Genomic DNA, 15,494 nt, shown 5'->3' with positions numbered 1-15,494 from the left:
CTCGGCTCCAGCTTCCTGGTCCCCGTACGGATCGGGATCTAGATCACCGTCGAAAAACAACACCGGTGCACCACATACCGAGATCATGCTTCTTCCATCGATCGGAGACTCCGGGAGACGATTGGTAATCGACCCTCGATTGCAGGATGAAAAAATCCTCGAGCGGGTTCGGGGAATCTACGGATTGAAAATTCTCTCCCGTTCGCGTATCTGCGTTATATGCGCTCCGGTCAAAGGTTGCGCTCAGCTTGCGGGCCACGTATCTTGTATACCTACGGACTTGAGGAACCGAGCACGGTTTCTTTCGATGCGGAATTGGCACAGCCTCTTCACGGTCGCAGCTAGAAACGCCGCGCTGACGCTTTACTCGAGACACACACGCTGCGCTGCGCGGATCGCGAGTTTCCGTGTGCGTGTATAATAGCTCACGGCTTACAGGTTCTCAGGGTTGGGGTACCGTTAGCCTCCGCAATGTCGAGGATGATATTTCGTATTCTCTGCTCTCTCTCTCTCTCTCTCTCCTCTCTCTCACTCTCTCGAGGAACTCGCGCGGCCCGTGCTTGACGTTCGAAAAATGGATGACAAGGCCGGGGAGTCGGGAGGGATAGTGATCCAGCTCGGACCAGGTCACGCGACGGATGTCGAACTAGGATCGAAGTTTCCAGCAGTATGCACCCTGACCACGCGACATTCTTCTCAAGCTTCTCGCTGCTCCGGCCGCTCGATCCACACGAGATCAAACCACGTTTATACCGGTTGTAACTGTTTCCAGAAGATTTCGAAAGCCGGCCGGGGTGAGAAGCGATGCGGTTCGGCGTATACCTAACACCGCGCTTTGTTCTTTCAGGTCGAGCAGAGGCTCCTGCGCGGGCAAAGGATCGCTCCGTTTTAATCGCTAATCACCAATTAACCGGGCGTCCTGCGTCCAAAACCCCCAGAAGCATTTTAACGAGCTGCGTGGTCGTCTGGTTCGGAATTTTACTTCGGCTAGCTCGCCGCTCGCTGCCCGCTCGGTCGGCTGGCTGTCGGGCGTCCAGGTCGCTCCCTTCCTCCGCTGAATGCCCCGATGGACTATGCGAGCTCCTCGTGAGTTCCGGTGTGTGCGTGTGCCTGGACCAATTAGTGCATACTTCGGCTCGGTGTGGTGTCGGTAGTGGCTTTAAGAGAAACACGGACACGGACAAGCGGGCATTGCTTCGCTCTTCGCTCCTCTATTTTCCTGCATTTGTTTCTCGCGTATCCAGTCTCGGTCCTTGCGTTTGATCTGTCAACTTGACAGGAGGGTATTTTAAATTTTCAGTCCCCGCAGTTTCGTGGTCATCGCGAGCAACCGATGGACTAGAGATCGCTAATAAGAGAGAGAGACAGAGACAGAGCAGCAGGGCAGAAAGAACCGAAACAAAAAACGCCTCTGCTGAAGGGCGAAGAGAATCGGCGGACATGAGTTGTTTCGGGGGAAAAGAGGAGCAGCTCTACCTGCTAGAGTTGATGGTCGGTAAGCTGCGACTCGTTCCCGAGAAGACGAAAGACGTAGGGGATTGTCATCTTGTCATCAAGATTAAGTTCATCGATTTCCCAGTCTTCGAGATCTCGAGGGGTGACTTCACCTCGACCAAACCTTCGCCGCCCGACGCTGAAGACGGATCGCTCGACTTCTCGGCAGGAAAATCATGCCTCTTTACCAAGCAGCCGCGAGACCTGGTGCTAGGAATGCAGTCCGATCCCCTTAGAGTAGGCGTATTTTGCACGGGCGATACTTACCCGATCGCCGAGTCCGAGGTTCCGATGTCCGGGTGCCTCTGCGACCAAGTTGCCATGGCGATGAACGACCCGGATCATTTGCCAAAGCCGTACACGCTGAAGGGTGGCTTCCATCTCCAAGACCCAGGCGGCAATCCGTCCGGAAGCGTCAGCCTCGACTTGAGACTCACGTGCTTCGGAAAGTCGATCACCACGCACTACCAGCTCCAGCCGAAGTCCTTCCTGTTCAAAAACGACAAAGAGAGTGGTGAATTTTGCGTGAGACGCGTAGTTCCACCGCCGCTATGCGGCGATCAGTCGATCAAAGTCGTCCAGGACGGGCGGGAGATGCAAGTGGGCAAGTGCGGTGACAGCATGCTACCTGACGCCATTATCGAGGACGTACTTCCGGAACCGCCTGTACCGGTCAAGGAAGAGAAAATAACGAAAGGCGCCAAGGGCGTAAAGAAAGAGAAATTGCCAAAAGGTGAAAAGGGCAAAAAGAAGGCAGCCAAAGCGTGATCAGCCCACTTAGGCATGTGAGAGATAGGACGAGTGGAATCGGTGAGGTAAGAGCGATTCTTTTCTGTCGAAAAATTTCCGTAGCAACGAAATCGATATGGGGATCACAATCAGTTGGTGATCGAAATTTGGTGTCGGCTTACCGCGGTCCCCCTGGGTAACTGGGTGCAAAATTAATGGAGTGTCTTACCGTGAATTGAAATGTTCCACTAAAGGATAAAAAAAAAATATTGTAAACGAAATTACTGTAGCGTTTTTTTTTTTTTATTTCTCTCAAATCGCGCGGAAGACGAAAAGATTCACATAACGACTAGTGCTCGTAGAGCTGTGCAAATATGGACGCGTGCGGTACGTGCGTTGGCTCGAAAGAGGAACAACTCTACATGGTGGAGCTGCTCGTTGACAAGTTGAACCTCAGCCCGGACAAGGTACGGGAAGCTGGTACCGCACCTTTGTCCGTACATCTCAAGTTCGTCGACTTTCCAGCATTCGAGATCAGCCAGGCGGAATTCGTCACGGCCAAGAAGCAGAGCGACAAGGATGCGTCGTTGAACTCGGATGGAAAAACGGGGGCGGGGGGCCTTGTGGATTTCAGCGCTGGAAAGTCGTGTCTCTTCACAAAGCAGCCGCGAGACTTGGTGCAGGCGATGCAATCGCAGCCTCTCAAGATCGGTGTTTACAAAACGAGGGAAAAAGTCCCGTGTGAGCCTCCGAAAGGCGACAAACCGATTTGCGAAACGCAGGTACCGCTGTCCGGGTGTCTTTGCGACCAAGTGGCAATGGCCATGAACGATGCGGGACATCTGCCCAAACCCTACACCCTCAAGAACACCTACAACCTGATCGACTACCAGGGCAAACCCTCGGGTACCATAGCGATATTCCTCAGACTCTCCTGCTTCGGGAAGTCGATCGTGACTCACTTCGCCTTCCAGGAGCGATCCTTCCTCTTCAAAAGTCCGCAGTCCAGCGACGAGTTCCAGTGCACCAGGGTTCCACCCGACCCGGAGGTACTCGCTCGAAAGGCGAACCAGGTCAAGGACAAGATCTGCGTCCCCCCGGGCGGCACGGAGCAAGAAGAAGACCCTCTGCCGAGACCTCGAGACGTCGTTGGGCTGGCTCCGATCTGTCAGGAGCTTGCGAGGAGGGACGGAGGCCCGGCGAACCTCGACCCGCCCATAAGTGCGCCATCGACGGCACCGAGGGTCGGCATGAACCGTCCGAGCTTCGAGAAATTAACCAGCGCCGAGAAGCTGAACGATCGGGATTACAGAGGGCTGGTGTACCGCGCCTACCCGAACCAGCCGACGTGCGCTTGTGCCCCGGGGGGAAACTTCCTGAAAGGTATAACCGGGGACGTTCCGTGCACGGGGGCGGCCTGCGGGGGCGGCTGCTGCGTCGGCACGAGGCGTTTCGACCCTCCGGCAAATGATCATCACGGCGGCGGTAAAAACATGCCGTGTTACACGGGAAATTGCTGTTCCGGAACGCCGTGGGTTCCCGGAGGAGGCTCACGGCTGCGGGGCGGTGGCTGCTGCGACGGAAATTATTCGAGGAACGGCCAACAGCGAGGTGGTAGCGTCGCGCAAATAACGACGAAGACGACGACAAATCGTTGTTCGACCGGCAACACTGGCATCCCAGCACAGCCGATCGAGGCCCTGATGACGGGGGCATGCAGCGTTCCTCAGGCCGGAGAAAACGCGAAAAAATCGTCTGGTTGCGGTTGCCAGGGGAAAAGCGGGGGCGGCGAAATGCCGATGAGAGCAGCAATCGGCAAAGATGGCGGTTCCTGCACGAAGAGACCCTGCCTCGGCATCGATTGCCTGCTGCGGGCGTTCAAGGAGACCCAAGAGTTCGTCGACTCGATCGGGAAGGTGCCCGGACTGGCGGGCCTCGGGCTTCCCGATCCCTCGGAGAGCCCGTATTTCGGTCGGGACCGCGACACCAGCTGCTCCCCGAAGAAGCCACCGGGGTCCAGAGCGTCCCCGTACACGAGCGCAGCGAGCGTTAATTCACCGGCGAAAAACCAGCCCGTGGGGGTGAAAACGACCCCCGGATTCCCGAGCCCTTACACGGTTGCGATGGCCGGGCGAACCGGCGTCGTCCGCGAAGCGGTATCCTCGTTTCCGGAAACCGGCTCGTTCGGCTCGACACGTGCCAAGAAGAAAGACGAGAAGTCCGACAAACAGTCGGAACTGCTGCCCCTGCCTCCGCTGGAGATCGAGTTGGGCCCCTGCGGAGAGCCGAGGTGTAGATCCCGCAGGAAGAAGCCTCGGGAGGAGGCCCACAGCCCCGAGGCTCAGGGCGGGGCCCCGCTGTCGAAGAAGTTTCCGGCGCAGGTGAGGCCCGCCAGCGGGGGAGGCTCGTCCAAGACAAACGGTGGCACCGGGGGCGGCGCAAGGCCCGTCAGCAGGGGCAAACAGACGAAAGGGCCGCACGCGGTTCCGGGCCCCGCTGGAGACCGGGCTCACTCGGGTTCCAAGTCGTACGTCAAGGTGAGCAGACGGGTGATGAAGTTCGTTTACACGGCCGGTGCCTCCTACCCGGGGATTAACTACGGGCACAAAAACTGCCTCGACGCGAGGATGAGGGTGCCGGCGAATATGGGGTGGCTGTGGAACACGAACGAGGTTGTAGGGAGGCTGAAACCCCGGCTCGGGTGGAAACCCGGGGCAATATCGAGGTACATGAACGAGCTGCTGCGACAGGCGAAGATGGCGGGCAACGCGGACAGCAGGCCCGGAAGCTCGTCGTCGAGGAGCAAGAAGGGGAAAATGCTGAAGAACAAGAGCAGGAGCTCGCCGTCGATACACAAAAGCCAGGGGACGGGGAAGAAGAAGGACGAGGAGGAGGAGGTCGAGCTGCCACCCACTTTGCACATTCACCGAAAGGACGGCACATACTACGTGACTATGTATCCGATAAAGCAGGAGACTATGGAGGTCCCGCAGCTCCAGGAACCGATGAAACCCCTGCAGTTTAAAATAACGAAGAATAAGGACGACGCCTCGATCGCCTCCAGCTCGACCGCGTCTGACATGGAAATTGAATTCTCTCCACCGGCTGCGGTCAATCGCTACCGTAAAAAACCCAATGTGATACACGTAGACACGCAGGTCAAGCAACAGGAAATACTAGACGCGTTTAAGCCCCCGGGCAGCAAAAAGGGCAAAGGGGATGGGAAAGGAACGGGAAAGAAAGGAAAGAAGAAATAATTCGTACCTGGGTGGAACACGTCCTTTCAATGGTATGAAGAAGAATCTTTATCTCGGATCTTTTCCCGAACGCGTAGAGACAGAATTCTGAAACACGTGAATCATACACCATTAATTTCTGTTATTTCTATTCCGTCGTTCTACCATAAATTTATTGCAAGCTTGATCTAGAATGCTATAGTGACATTCCTGTTACTTTGCGTGAGTAAATTGCCCGATAGAATATGATCCAGAATTATTCGAAAGAGCTGATTTTCAAATTCTGTGACGACGTGCCGCAGAGAAGATTTTTACTCATCAAGTAGAGAAAGGGGGCATAGCATTTCAAATATTTAAAATTTACATCGAAAAAAGTGATAAATCTATGAGACCAATAGTATTTCGATTTTTTTGATTTGATGTTTGAATGTCCTCTCTTACCATGTTCCAGTGCTGCAGGTCGTTGAGACAAGTGAACTTGAATCGATGAGCTTTGGAAAACGGCCGAAGGTGGCGCCACCGAAAAGTCAAGTCGAGCGAGTTGACGCGTGGTAGATGAGCCGTCTGCAACCACGTATTTACCTAACCTAAAAACCGGACAAAAGGACGTCAGGTAGACAGCGAACATGAGCGAGGCGAACACTGATCGGGAAACAAAGATCCTCAGAGAGAAGATGCAGGATCTGAAGGATGTAGAGATAGGTCCTCTGCCGCCAAACTCACCGTGGGTGAGGCCGGTGCGAATGCAATTCCGACAGGCAGGAAAACTGAAGAAATGGGATCTGCTCCGTATCCACGACTCCGTGGCCATGATCGTCTTCAACGTCACCCAGAGGAAACTTATATTCGTATCCCAGTTCCGTCCCGCCGTTTTCTATGCAAGTTTACCCGAGAAACAGGGCAAAGTTGACCTTCAGCAATACCCTCCGAGCCTTGGCGTTACGTTAGAACTTTGCGCAGGCATCGTAGACAAGGATCTACCCATCGCTGAGATCGCTAGGGAGGAATTGCTCGAGGAGTGCGGATATAACGCTCCTGTTTCCAACTTCGTTAAGCTCCACACATGCAGGTCTGCGTCCATTCGCTATTGGACCATTCGCTTATCTTTGCACTATAGTTGTCGGACACGCGGCACGTATTTCAGGTTAATGCAGGGCTGGCACACATTCGCTTAGTTGCTTCGCATTATTCATTGCAATTATAGACTTACTTTCGTGCTTCGTTCAAGTCGTATACCCTGCAACTCAAATTTCAATTTTCCCCATGACTTCAATGAGACTGCGCTGCTTGATAAGTCCAATAGTCGCCGTTACTTTTCGTTTTGATGAATGCGCATATAGTAGGTAAATTTTGCAAGCCAATTATTGAGTTTTTTTCTGTAAAAAGTTGCCTGCTGCCAGCTCTGTTGCAAAGCAATGAAAAAGAGAGTCGTTTTCCTCCCTTTGTACTAGTAGGTTTTCAATGAACGAATCGTATCGTGTAAATGTAACTGTCCAATTGGTCGTCTGTACTCATGTCCTTAATAAATATTGTTACTCCTTAAATTTTCATTTCATTTACTGATTGGCATTGTCGTATTATGCCATGCTTTCAGAAGTGGAGTCGGACCTACAGGAGCCATGGAAACACTCTTCTATGTAGAAGTTACAGACGAGATGCGAGTGAATTCTGGTTCGTACCAAAGGCAGAACAGCAGAGCTTTGATGCTGCAACTTTCTTCTTTGAACATGAAATATCAATTCTTCCGTTTCAGGTGGGGGTTCGGAGGTTGAGGGTGAGCTGATCGAGGTGGTCGAATTGAGTGTAAACGAATTTAAGGAGTACATAAACCGTCCAAGCATCCAGAGTCCACCGGAAGTTTTATTTGCGGCATCCTGGTTTTTCCACAATAAACCAGAGCACTGTTCCTAAATGAATAACACCTATGTATGTAATATAACATATAAATATATTTATACCCTATAGTTAATAACCGTCAATCAACAAATGGTGGTTATTAATCATTTAATAGTATATTAAGGGACATTAAATGACCATTACCCTCCAGTTGACGTTTATCAATTTTATGTTTATTTACAAAGTTTTGTTTTTTATATCAATTAAAATGGCAAAATAGATAGGTACTAGTGCTCAGCCTCATCTTTTGTAAATTGGGAACTGACCCAGGCCAAACCCCACTTCAGATTGGTCAGTAAAAATTTGAGAGCCTTGGTCCATTGCTCTTCGGAATTGAATTGGATCCTATAAATAAAACGGTGACAATTTTCGTACATTCCAGAGATTTGAAGAGTCGAGTCAAAACGCGACTTTAAAAGACGTGTACCAAGTTTAATAATAAAGGAAAATGAATACTTTACTTGATTGAGTAAGAATTTCCGGTTGCAGAATCCTCAATTTTACCACGATCCATTCTATAGGGAAGGCAAAAGCCACTGTCACCTTTTTCAACCTCTTCCTTAAACTGTTGCAAGCAATCCAAAAAAGCAACCATGGCAGCATCAAATTTTGTGTCCCATAAAAATTTGAAACCACCACTGCCATACAACGGGAGCTCTCTATGCTGATCGAGGACTTCAATATAGCTATGATTACCAAATGGGACCAGTCGAAAACGCTGGAATGTAAGATTCATCTTTCGGGCTAGGGCTGTTAATAAGAGAGTCGTTTGACCCCATGCTGCATTTATTTCGCTCCAGTCTACAGGAGCGCTAGGTAGACGACCCAACCGAAATGAATTTATCGTTCCAAAATGTCCGGAATGCCAAATATGGAATGTGGCATTAAATACGTTCGTCTTTTTCAGCCTCTCTAGTTGTGAAGCTGCGTAAGCCACTTGATTCTCCAAGCTGTAAAAGCATATCTACATAGCATTTGACGCTGAAAGTATATTGGGTAATTCGTATTTTGTTTCGAATCGACATAGTATTCAAAACTCACAAATTCAACCCGATAACCGATAAGATCCCGAAACATTCCTGACATCAATTCTTGTCACAGTAATTGACAAAAAACTTTTAAAACTATCATGCCGCTCGATACTTCATTCTGCTAAGTGCATTAAAATATTGTCAAGGTACTACGCCAAATATTTTGAAAGCAAACATGCGGAATTGTATAACATTACATCATCGAAATAGTACTAACATTACTCGCTTAAAAAGCTTATGATTATTAAAGCATTATTGTACATCAAAATACAATAGATTGAATTTTATTACCTGCGGAATTCGTCTTCGGCAAACATCATGTCTCTCCTGTGTCTGGAATACTCTTTCCAGTAGCGTTCCTCCTCTCCCTGTAATCGCTCTCGTTCCCTTTCCTGCTCAGCTATCGCAGTTCTAGTGGCAGCCTCTTCTCTCTGCAAGGCCTCCAACTCTCCAATCATTCTCTCCTCTTCTGCCTTGATGTCATGCAACTCTTTGACGAGATTATTCAGTTCAAGATCATCGTCGAGCTGCACCTGTTCGGATTCCAATCGCTTTAAATATTCGTTGTAATCCGACCACTCTCCCTCTGTTAATCTCAACTGCTGATCCATCAACATCAATAAGCTGTCTGTACATTCGTCACATAGCGGATGATCAGCTGAGCTACTACTGCTCAGTATATCAAAAAGCGTTGCTCTAACCTGAGAATGAGAAGGATTTTGTGGATAAAACAATTGTCTGATTGTGGATAAAATAATATTTCACACATAGAACACTTTACCCTGAGGTGGTGGCTCAGACATTCAGTTTCTCCCGAATCTCCGACGAGCATAAATCCGTTCGATCCATTAGCTGATTCGGTCAACCGAAAGGGTGGAGCCAATTGTTCTAAGCTATCGCTATGGTGTTCGAGGTCTCCGACAGAGTGTTGGTGAATCGGAACTATGGAAAAGAATGAGCTAATAAGAAACAATGTATTATAAGGGGTGTAAATAGTGGATAATGAAAAGTACCTCCATTCTCATTAGGAATATCTGTATTTCGGACTGTATTCCTTCACATACTGATATTCAGTGAAACTGATGTGGGGAAAATACAGAAGATGTGGAAAATTACTTATCAAAGTGATTACTCAGCGTTTTGTTAATATTTCCCGTTTCAAACGAGCGTGAGGTTTGATCAGATGAATGTCAAATATTTATACATTATACGTATGTAGATAGAAATGAAATTACCTACGTGAAAGTTCAGCGAGTGTGTGTTCCCCCAGGTGATTGAAGCTCGTGTCCAATCGCAAGGGCTGCAAGCATCTCTGGCAAGCGAAGCTGACGGTAGCTTTTGCATCCATCATTGTTACCCGCTCGCGGTTGAGGAATTGTTACACTCTGCGTTTTATGCAACGGATCGTTATTTACAAATACGCATTTGACACTTGGAAGACGCGGATCAGCTGTTCACACGTTGTTACCAAACTACCCACTAACCAACCACTAACCTTCAGGCGTCGGACCGAGATTTCAATCTCTAGATGGCGCTAGCTTAAAGGAAGCCCCGCCATTTTGAACACATTTGGGAGCCTTTTGGGAGCGCGTGGACCGCTCGAGATTCGAGATTCGAGGTTCAAACAACGTTGCAAGTCATCCTGTCCGTTAACGAAAAAATTTAAAGACGCTAATTTAAAAAGAAAATTTTAAAATGACCCTGCGCCAATTTTCGTGACCAATACTCTGCCGATAAGTGAACCTGTGTAGGTCTAGCGTCGTAGGAAGCCGTATTAACCATCCAGTAGCTTCTTTATCGGTAGCAGACGTTTAACACGCAAGCCGATAAGACGTAAACACTGATCTCTATGGTGTAGCATGGAGAACAGTGGACGTACACCACCCCATTAGGATAACCGTCTTTAACGGTCTTCAGTAAAAATATTATTGCACCCATATTGCGACATTGAATTTTGAAACTTAATCTATACTCACTTTAGAATCTTTTATAGAGAATTGTTTCGCACTTTTTCAAATAACATGTCAAAATCACTCAATCAAGAGTTCGTTTTTCTATTTAATGTACAGGATTAACTCGCGATTTAACGGCGATTTTGTACCTATTGTGAGTGTCAATTATGACACGGATTCTTGTATTTCGTCTACACAAATACGACATTCAAAATGTGAGTCATTTCAAACAAATCTAGTCAAATTGCTAGTGAAAATTCCTATTGCGATACTTTCAAAATATCTTGATATAATAGCACATTGAACCCTACTCCACCGAGTTGATAATCAATTTCTAGAATACCGCGAGAGCATGCCAAAAGACGTTGCGTTGCTGTTGGTCAAGAAGCTTCGTATTTTGACACGCTGGTATTACGTACTACTTCTTCCGCCGATTTGGTAAGCACAGATAGATGAAAAATGAACATTTTGGATCAAAAAGTCTCTCTTTTCAAAAATCACTACTCTGTAATATCGAAATCTGTTAAAAAACCACTTCCGGATTGATAAGTATTTTGAATAACGAGAGTTTCTACATTCAAAACACGCTGTGTTAAAATGAAGTATTCTTAATTTACGTGAAAATTTGAGAAATAAAACTGTAATAATCATTTATTATCCTCTAACTAATCCTCGTGAAGGCAAAATCAAATTGATTATTGCTAACTAGTGATTTTCGAATTTACGTTGGTAACAAGTTCCAACCGGAGTTTATCGCCCGGGCTCTTTGTTACTGCAACATTTGTTCAAAATTATATAAGATGGCACGGTTGTATTGTAGGAAGGTGCTGCCGACCCTCCGACCTGGCGGCAATTTGATGAACTATTCTTGCCGCAAGCGGACAAGCGCGAACTAGTACAAATCATCTCGTAGAATCGCGTGCATTGGGTTATTCAATGTTTCATACTGCTGTAAGGCAACATGAAAATTAAATGACGGTGTTTCGTACAACAAGATAATCATTTTTTAAATATTCTAGCTGCAGATTTAGCTGATACAGTTGGTAAATAGAAAACTTAGGGATTAATCATCCCATTTTTAAAGTGTACCAATCCCGTCCCGTTTTACAGGGAACCGCATTTGTATTAAATACGAAACAAATTAGCATTTAATTTATCACGGTCAATCAAAGGCTGAGAAACGAATAGTGTAATATTATAGTTAATTAGTTTTCGTCGGGTTAAAAAAAAAACTGCAACGCGTGAGTATATGGTCGAATAAACGAATTGAAATGTGTAAATACGTATTCAAGCCGAGTGTGCCTGTGTTATAGATCACATACGTCCCCAATGGAAGTTTATCCTCTGGAACTCGTATATATCCGTTTGGTTCGTTTCTCCGCATGTGGTTCCAGAGGCTCGTATAATGGTTTAGAAAGGTGTTTCAAAAGTTCCCTGAAATAGTGAAGGTAATTAACTCAGCGGGACGCAGTACCGTATCGGGATCGAGATTGACGAGGCGGTGGAGAGGGACAGGAAAGATCGTTGAGAAATTTAAATAACAACATTTCAAGTTACACTCCAAATTTGAGTGGAATAAGAATTAAGGTTGATATATAATGACGGGGCGCGGTGAGACGCGTGGATGTGAAAGAATGTAACAACCGTCCCAGACGTTTCTCAACACGAGATCGTACAAAGCTTCTACCAATTAATAAACTGGTCGACATAGTCCTGTCCATTTTTACGTGGGTATAATCCAACGTCCGACGTTTCTCCCGCGTTTATAATACGCCATCCCCGAAGTATAGAGGATATCACATTTCACGACACGGGTATTGGACCGACGCCCGCGTACCTTCGTACAGCTGTATTAGATATACAACGGTGGATTACAGTTTCCATTTTTGTAATCAAATGACAAATGGCAGACCGACACGTGACCGCGACGAGTGATTGTTCTCATTGTTGGCTCGAGGGTCGCCTCCCGGTCCGACTAGGAAGTGTGGGGTAGGCACCCTGGTCACCATAAGCGTGCAACGAGCTCTGACTAATTCAATTCACCCGATGCATTATAATACCGACTGTTCAACTATTGTTTTCAATTTTCGACCGTCGCACATCCGCGCCACTCGGGGGATTCCATTGACGCGTGCCAACTACACCGAGAATCAAGTTTCGCCCAAATTTAGAAAAGTGCTTTTACCCCGCGCTGCAGCCTCCAGCTGCGGCATCTGTGCGCATTCACGTCCCCGCGAATGGATGCGCCAATTACTTTGTCAATAATTAAAACAAAAAAAAAAAAAACACCGACTATCCTGAAATCATCTAGAGTGACGACAGCTGTACCGAGCCCAAATTTCAAGTACGTACACCGTTTACTCAGAGTAGCATTACGGCTGTTGAAATGTTGTCGGGATGCAGGGCGTAAATAAAAAAGTCGTAAAAAACTTAGAGCGAGTCGATATTTCGATGATTTCTACAGACACGTTCCCCATGATACATAAAAAATAACCTTGAAAAAAGAAACCAATATTCTTCGTCGACCATGAGAAAGAAAGCTTTCGGAGGAATTTCTCAAATGATCAACCATTCTGTTTCTATTTCTGTTTCGGAGCTGTATGTAGGCACCTATCGGAGCGTCGACAGCTCTCTGCAGCCGCAGGAGACGACCGGGATAATCCAACGTTTTATTTTTGGACGGGCACATGGGCTTGCAAGCGCGTTGTCGCCGCGTCCTGCAGTCTGACTTGGCCCTCTTGACCTCCCCTGCAGCATTCGGTGGATACGTGAGCGAAATAGGCATTCCTCCTCCCCCTCAACTCCCTCCGGAGACGGCGATATCCTGCGGAGCTGCAGCATCCCTCGGGAAATACGATTCTCAGGAGTCAGGAGCGCATATCGACTTTCGACTTTTTTACGCGCTCCGCAGAGTCGGCGATCAAAGAAACTCGGGCAGCGTTCTGCAGAGCTGAAAGTTGCTTCTTCCCATACGTAAAGCGATATATTTTGTACATGTATCGAAACGGGTGTACGATTCTTGACACTAAACTCATGCTCGGCGCTTCGGGGTTTGTAATTAGTTGCCACTTGCCACTTCCCGCCGAGATATATATCGTTATAATTGCGATTGCCCAACGAGTCTGCAACCGATAGATTACAAACTATCCTAGCTGAGCGCCTCGAGCAAAGGCAACGGCTGTGATACAGTGTTGCGTAAAATTAACAAAATGGTCAATAAAATTTTAGTGGTCCGGAGTAGTGGCGCAGCATGAGGCGAGCGTATACTTTGCACGATACGTGGCTGCGAACAAAGCCGATATTTCAAGCGTGCAATGTATACGACCACCGGCGGGACGTCGCGCGATTTCAAAACCCAGATCACGATTGGCGTTCGCCTTTCGAAGAAGGGCCGTAAGGCCCAATGGCCGCAGTATTTAACTCCCACTAGGCGATGCCCGGGCACTTCCTCTCGCCCCGGAATTCCCGCTGCTGTTGAAGCATCTGGCAACGGCTTGAAGACCGAAGCGTCGGAGGAAACGTCGTAACGCTTTTCCGTATGACGTATCCGTAAGGGATCTCCGGGGCCCAACATGGGCTCGAGAAAACCACGAGGAACGGACCCGTGGGTGGTGGGCGAGCGGTAACGTAGATCGAAGGGAAGATGGAGATGAAGATGAAGGGGCGAAGATACGCTTTGGGAATGGTCCGAGTGGACAGAAGGACCGCACTCGATGCGACAGATATAAGTGCAGCACCCGCACCAAACTTATGCTAATGTCCCAACCCGGCCGTTTTGTGGAACGACAGGGCGTAAGGTGTCCGAGAGGGAGGAGCGTGCACGACTCGAGAAGATGCCGAAGACCTTATGCGCTGCACACGGACTCAACAGGTGGCTTCGTCTTCTCTTTAGGTATTCTTGTACGCGCTGCTGCAAGTTTTCCCCAAGATTATTAACTCGATAACTGAAGCGTTAAAGTAATAGGAATGATTATTTACCGCAGCGCAGATTATAAAAACTTGTTAAAGTGTAGTCGGGAAAAAAGGACACGACTTGTTCTCGGTAATATCGACGGTGCTGCGCCGAATTTGGTATATAATTCAAAATCTGCTATACCATTTTTTTAAATCACGTTCGTGTACAAACGAATTACGATCAACTCGTTGTTAATGTTTCTTTTTTATTCAAGAGGAGTGATTTCTGTGTTGACGATCTTGATCTTGTTGCCATTTCTTGACTTCGAATCTGCGCAAGAACCGGATTTCAGGTCGTGACGACGATCGTGACAACGATGATAAAGAAATTGTAGATCGCTCGAAGATATCGATCAGTGAGTATTACGTAAGCGATTAAGCGTCAGAACGACTCGGCATGAATTTAGAAAAGAAATGTTTGAAAATTTTTCGAGGTCGTCAAAAGTCGAGGATAATCATCCGGAATTACGCAATCAGCCGTCCCTTTTTCCTGATTCGGGCAATAAAAGCAGCACCGATTCGAACGCAGTGATTGGTGTTTCTCCTCGGGTCAATTAATCTCAATTTGGCGTTTATACACGGGGCTGCTTGACCCAGGCCACCGCGACTTTCACCATTCCATTAGTCATTCGCGTTAGCCGCGGAGTACAAAGACTAGTATAATTAAGATTAATTAGCGAGGATCGGGCGCGCCGGGCTCGAAGGAGCAGATATCTCACCGATCGGACGAGTCCCAAACCCGTCGTCCGCGGTACCGCGCAGCCGGCGTTCCCACATCGGCACATCGGCGTGCAGCTAGGGCGGAATCGGCGGAATTGGCGGAATCGGCGAACCCGGAAAATTCCCCGGCGCGTCCTCGACGTACGTCGATCGCGGGGACGCTCGAGTGGGTGGGCGGCGACTCGGGCCAGGTTCTTTCCGTCAAGGCGGAGTGCCCCGGTAGCGAAGTGAGCCGAGTTCGAAGGTTCGAGAGTTGAGTGAGGCGCGGGCGTCAACGGCGGCGTCGGCGTCGAGAGGGCCTCCGCCAATCCGTCGCTCAGCGGCCATGTTGCCGGGGCGGAGCCCTCCTCTTGGCTCGCGATGCCGCTGCCACTACCACACCGCACCACGCCACCCGGGCACCTCTCCCCCGTCGAGTTGGTATCGCCGCTGGGCTGCTCCTGGTCCCGGTTGCACCTGCAGGCCCGACCTGGTCCCCGTTC

General features: G+C 48.5%; 4 protein-coding genes across 6 annotated transcripts in view; 2 read left to right on the top strand and 2 right to left on the bottom strand.

The window, feature by feature from the left end:
- LOC107225208 (protein jagged-1) overlaps positions 1-6,035 on the bottom strand; it is a 62,625-nt gene extending 56,590 nt beyond the window's left edge. The window contains exons 1-3 of the mRNA XM_046730582.1: positions 5,901-6,035; positions 5,488-5,567; positions 1,762-1,983 (exon numbers count right to left, since the gene is read on the bottom strand). Coding sequence (XP_046586538.1) covers positions 1,762-1,875 — 114 coding nt within the window. The 5' untranslated portion in view covers positions 1,876-1,983; positions 5,488-5,567; positions 5,901-6,035. The remainder of the gene's footprint in view (positions 1-1,761; positions 1,984-5,487; positions 5,568-5,900) is intronic.
- Positions 2,598-5,480, top strand: LOC107223196. Its single transcript, XM_015662812.2, has one exon. The coding sequence runs from the start codon at positions 2,598-2,600 to the stop codon at positions 5,478-5,480; it is 2,883 nt and encodes a 960-aa protein (XP_015518298.1).
- Positions 5,982-7,815, top strand: LOC107223207 (uridine diphosphate glucose pyrophosphatase NUDT14). Of its 2 annotated transcripts, XM_046730583.1 has the most exons (4): positions 5,982-6,528; positions 7,054-7,130; positions 7,213-7,385; positions 7,738-7,815. In XM_046730583.1, the coding sequence occupies exons 1-3, from the start codon at positions 6,086-6,088 to the stop codon at positions 7,368-7,370; spliced, it is 678 nt and encodes a 225-aa protein (XP_046586539.1). In that variant the 5' UTR covers positions 5,982-6,085; the 3' UTR covers positions 7,371-7,385; positions 7,738-7,815. The 2 variants fall into 2 exon arrangements, with proteins under 2 accessions (XP_046586539.1, XP_015518308.1); XM_015662822.2 differs by having other exon boundaries at positions 7,213-7,815.
- Positions 7,507-9,917, bottom strand: LOC107223218 (beclin-1-like protein). 2 transcript variants are annotated; one of them, XM_015662842.2, is made up of 5 exons: positions 9,622-9,917; positions 9,168-9,328; positions 8,678-9,087; positions 7,817-8,305; positions 7,507-7,700 (listed from the first exon to the last, which is right to left on the bottom strand). In XM_015662842.2, exons 1-5 carry the CDS (start codon positions 9,728-9,730, stop codon positions 7,583-7,585), a joined length of 1,287 nt encoding a protein of 428 aa, XP_015518328.1. In that variant the 5' UTR covers positions 9,731-9,917; the 3' UTR covers positions 7,507-7,582. The 2 variants fall into 2 exon arrangements, with proteins under 2 accessions (XP_015518328.1, XP_015518319.1); XM_015662833.2 differs by having other exon boundaries at positions 9,626-9,916.
- Between the last annotated feature and the right edge of the window lie 5,577 nt (positions 9,918-15,494).

This window comes from Neodiprion lecontei, chromosome 2 (assembly GCF_021901455.1).
Source record: "Neodiprion lecontei isolate iyNeoLeco1 chromosome 2, iyNeoLeco1.1, whole genome shotgun sequence".
Classification (NCBI taxonomy): Eukaryota; Metazoa; Arthropoda; class Insecta; order Hymenoptera; family Diprionidae; genus Neodiprion; species Neodiprion lecontei.
Note: the sequence above shows the minus strand (reverse complement) of the source record. Positions and strands in the feature narration are given on the sequence as shown.

Bases quoted from the DNA above. Each gene is read 5' to 3' on its own strand.
- LOC107223207 (XM_046730583.1), top strand. From the start codon at position 6,086: ATGAGCGAGGCGAACACTGATCGGGAAACAAAGATCCTCAGAGAGAAG. The intron at 6,529-7,053 runs GTCTGCGTCCAT...CCATGCTTTCAG, and splicing joins GTTAAGCTCCACACATGCAG to AAGTGGAGTCGGACCTACAG. The intron at 7,131-7,212 runs GTTCGTACCAAA...CTTCCGTTTCAG, and splicing joins CGAGATGCGAGTGAATTCTG to GTGGGGGTTCGGAGGTTGAG.
- LOC107223218 (XM_015662833.2), bottom strand. From the start codon at position 9,737: ATGATGGATGCAAAAGCTACCGTCAGCTTCGCTTGCCAGAGATGCTTG. The intron at 8,306-8,677 runs GTAATAAAATTC...ATGCTTTTACAG, and splicing joins GCCGAAGACGAATTCCGCAG to CTTGGAGAATCAAGTGGCTT. The intron at 7,701-7,816 runs GTAAAGTATTCA...TTTTATTTATAG, and splicing joins GGAAATTCTTACTCAATCAA to GATCCAATTCAATTCCGAAG.
- LOC107223196 (XM_015662812.2), top strand. From the start codon at position 2,598: ATGGACGCGTGCGGTACGTGCGTTGGCTCGAAAGAGGAACAACTCTAC.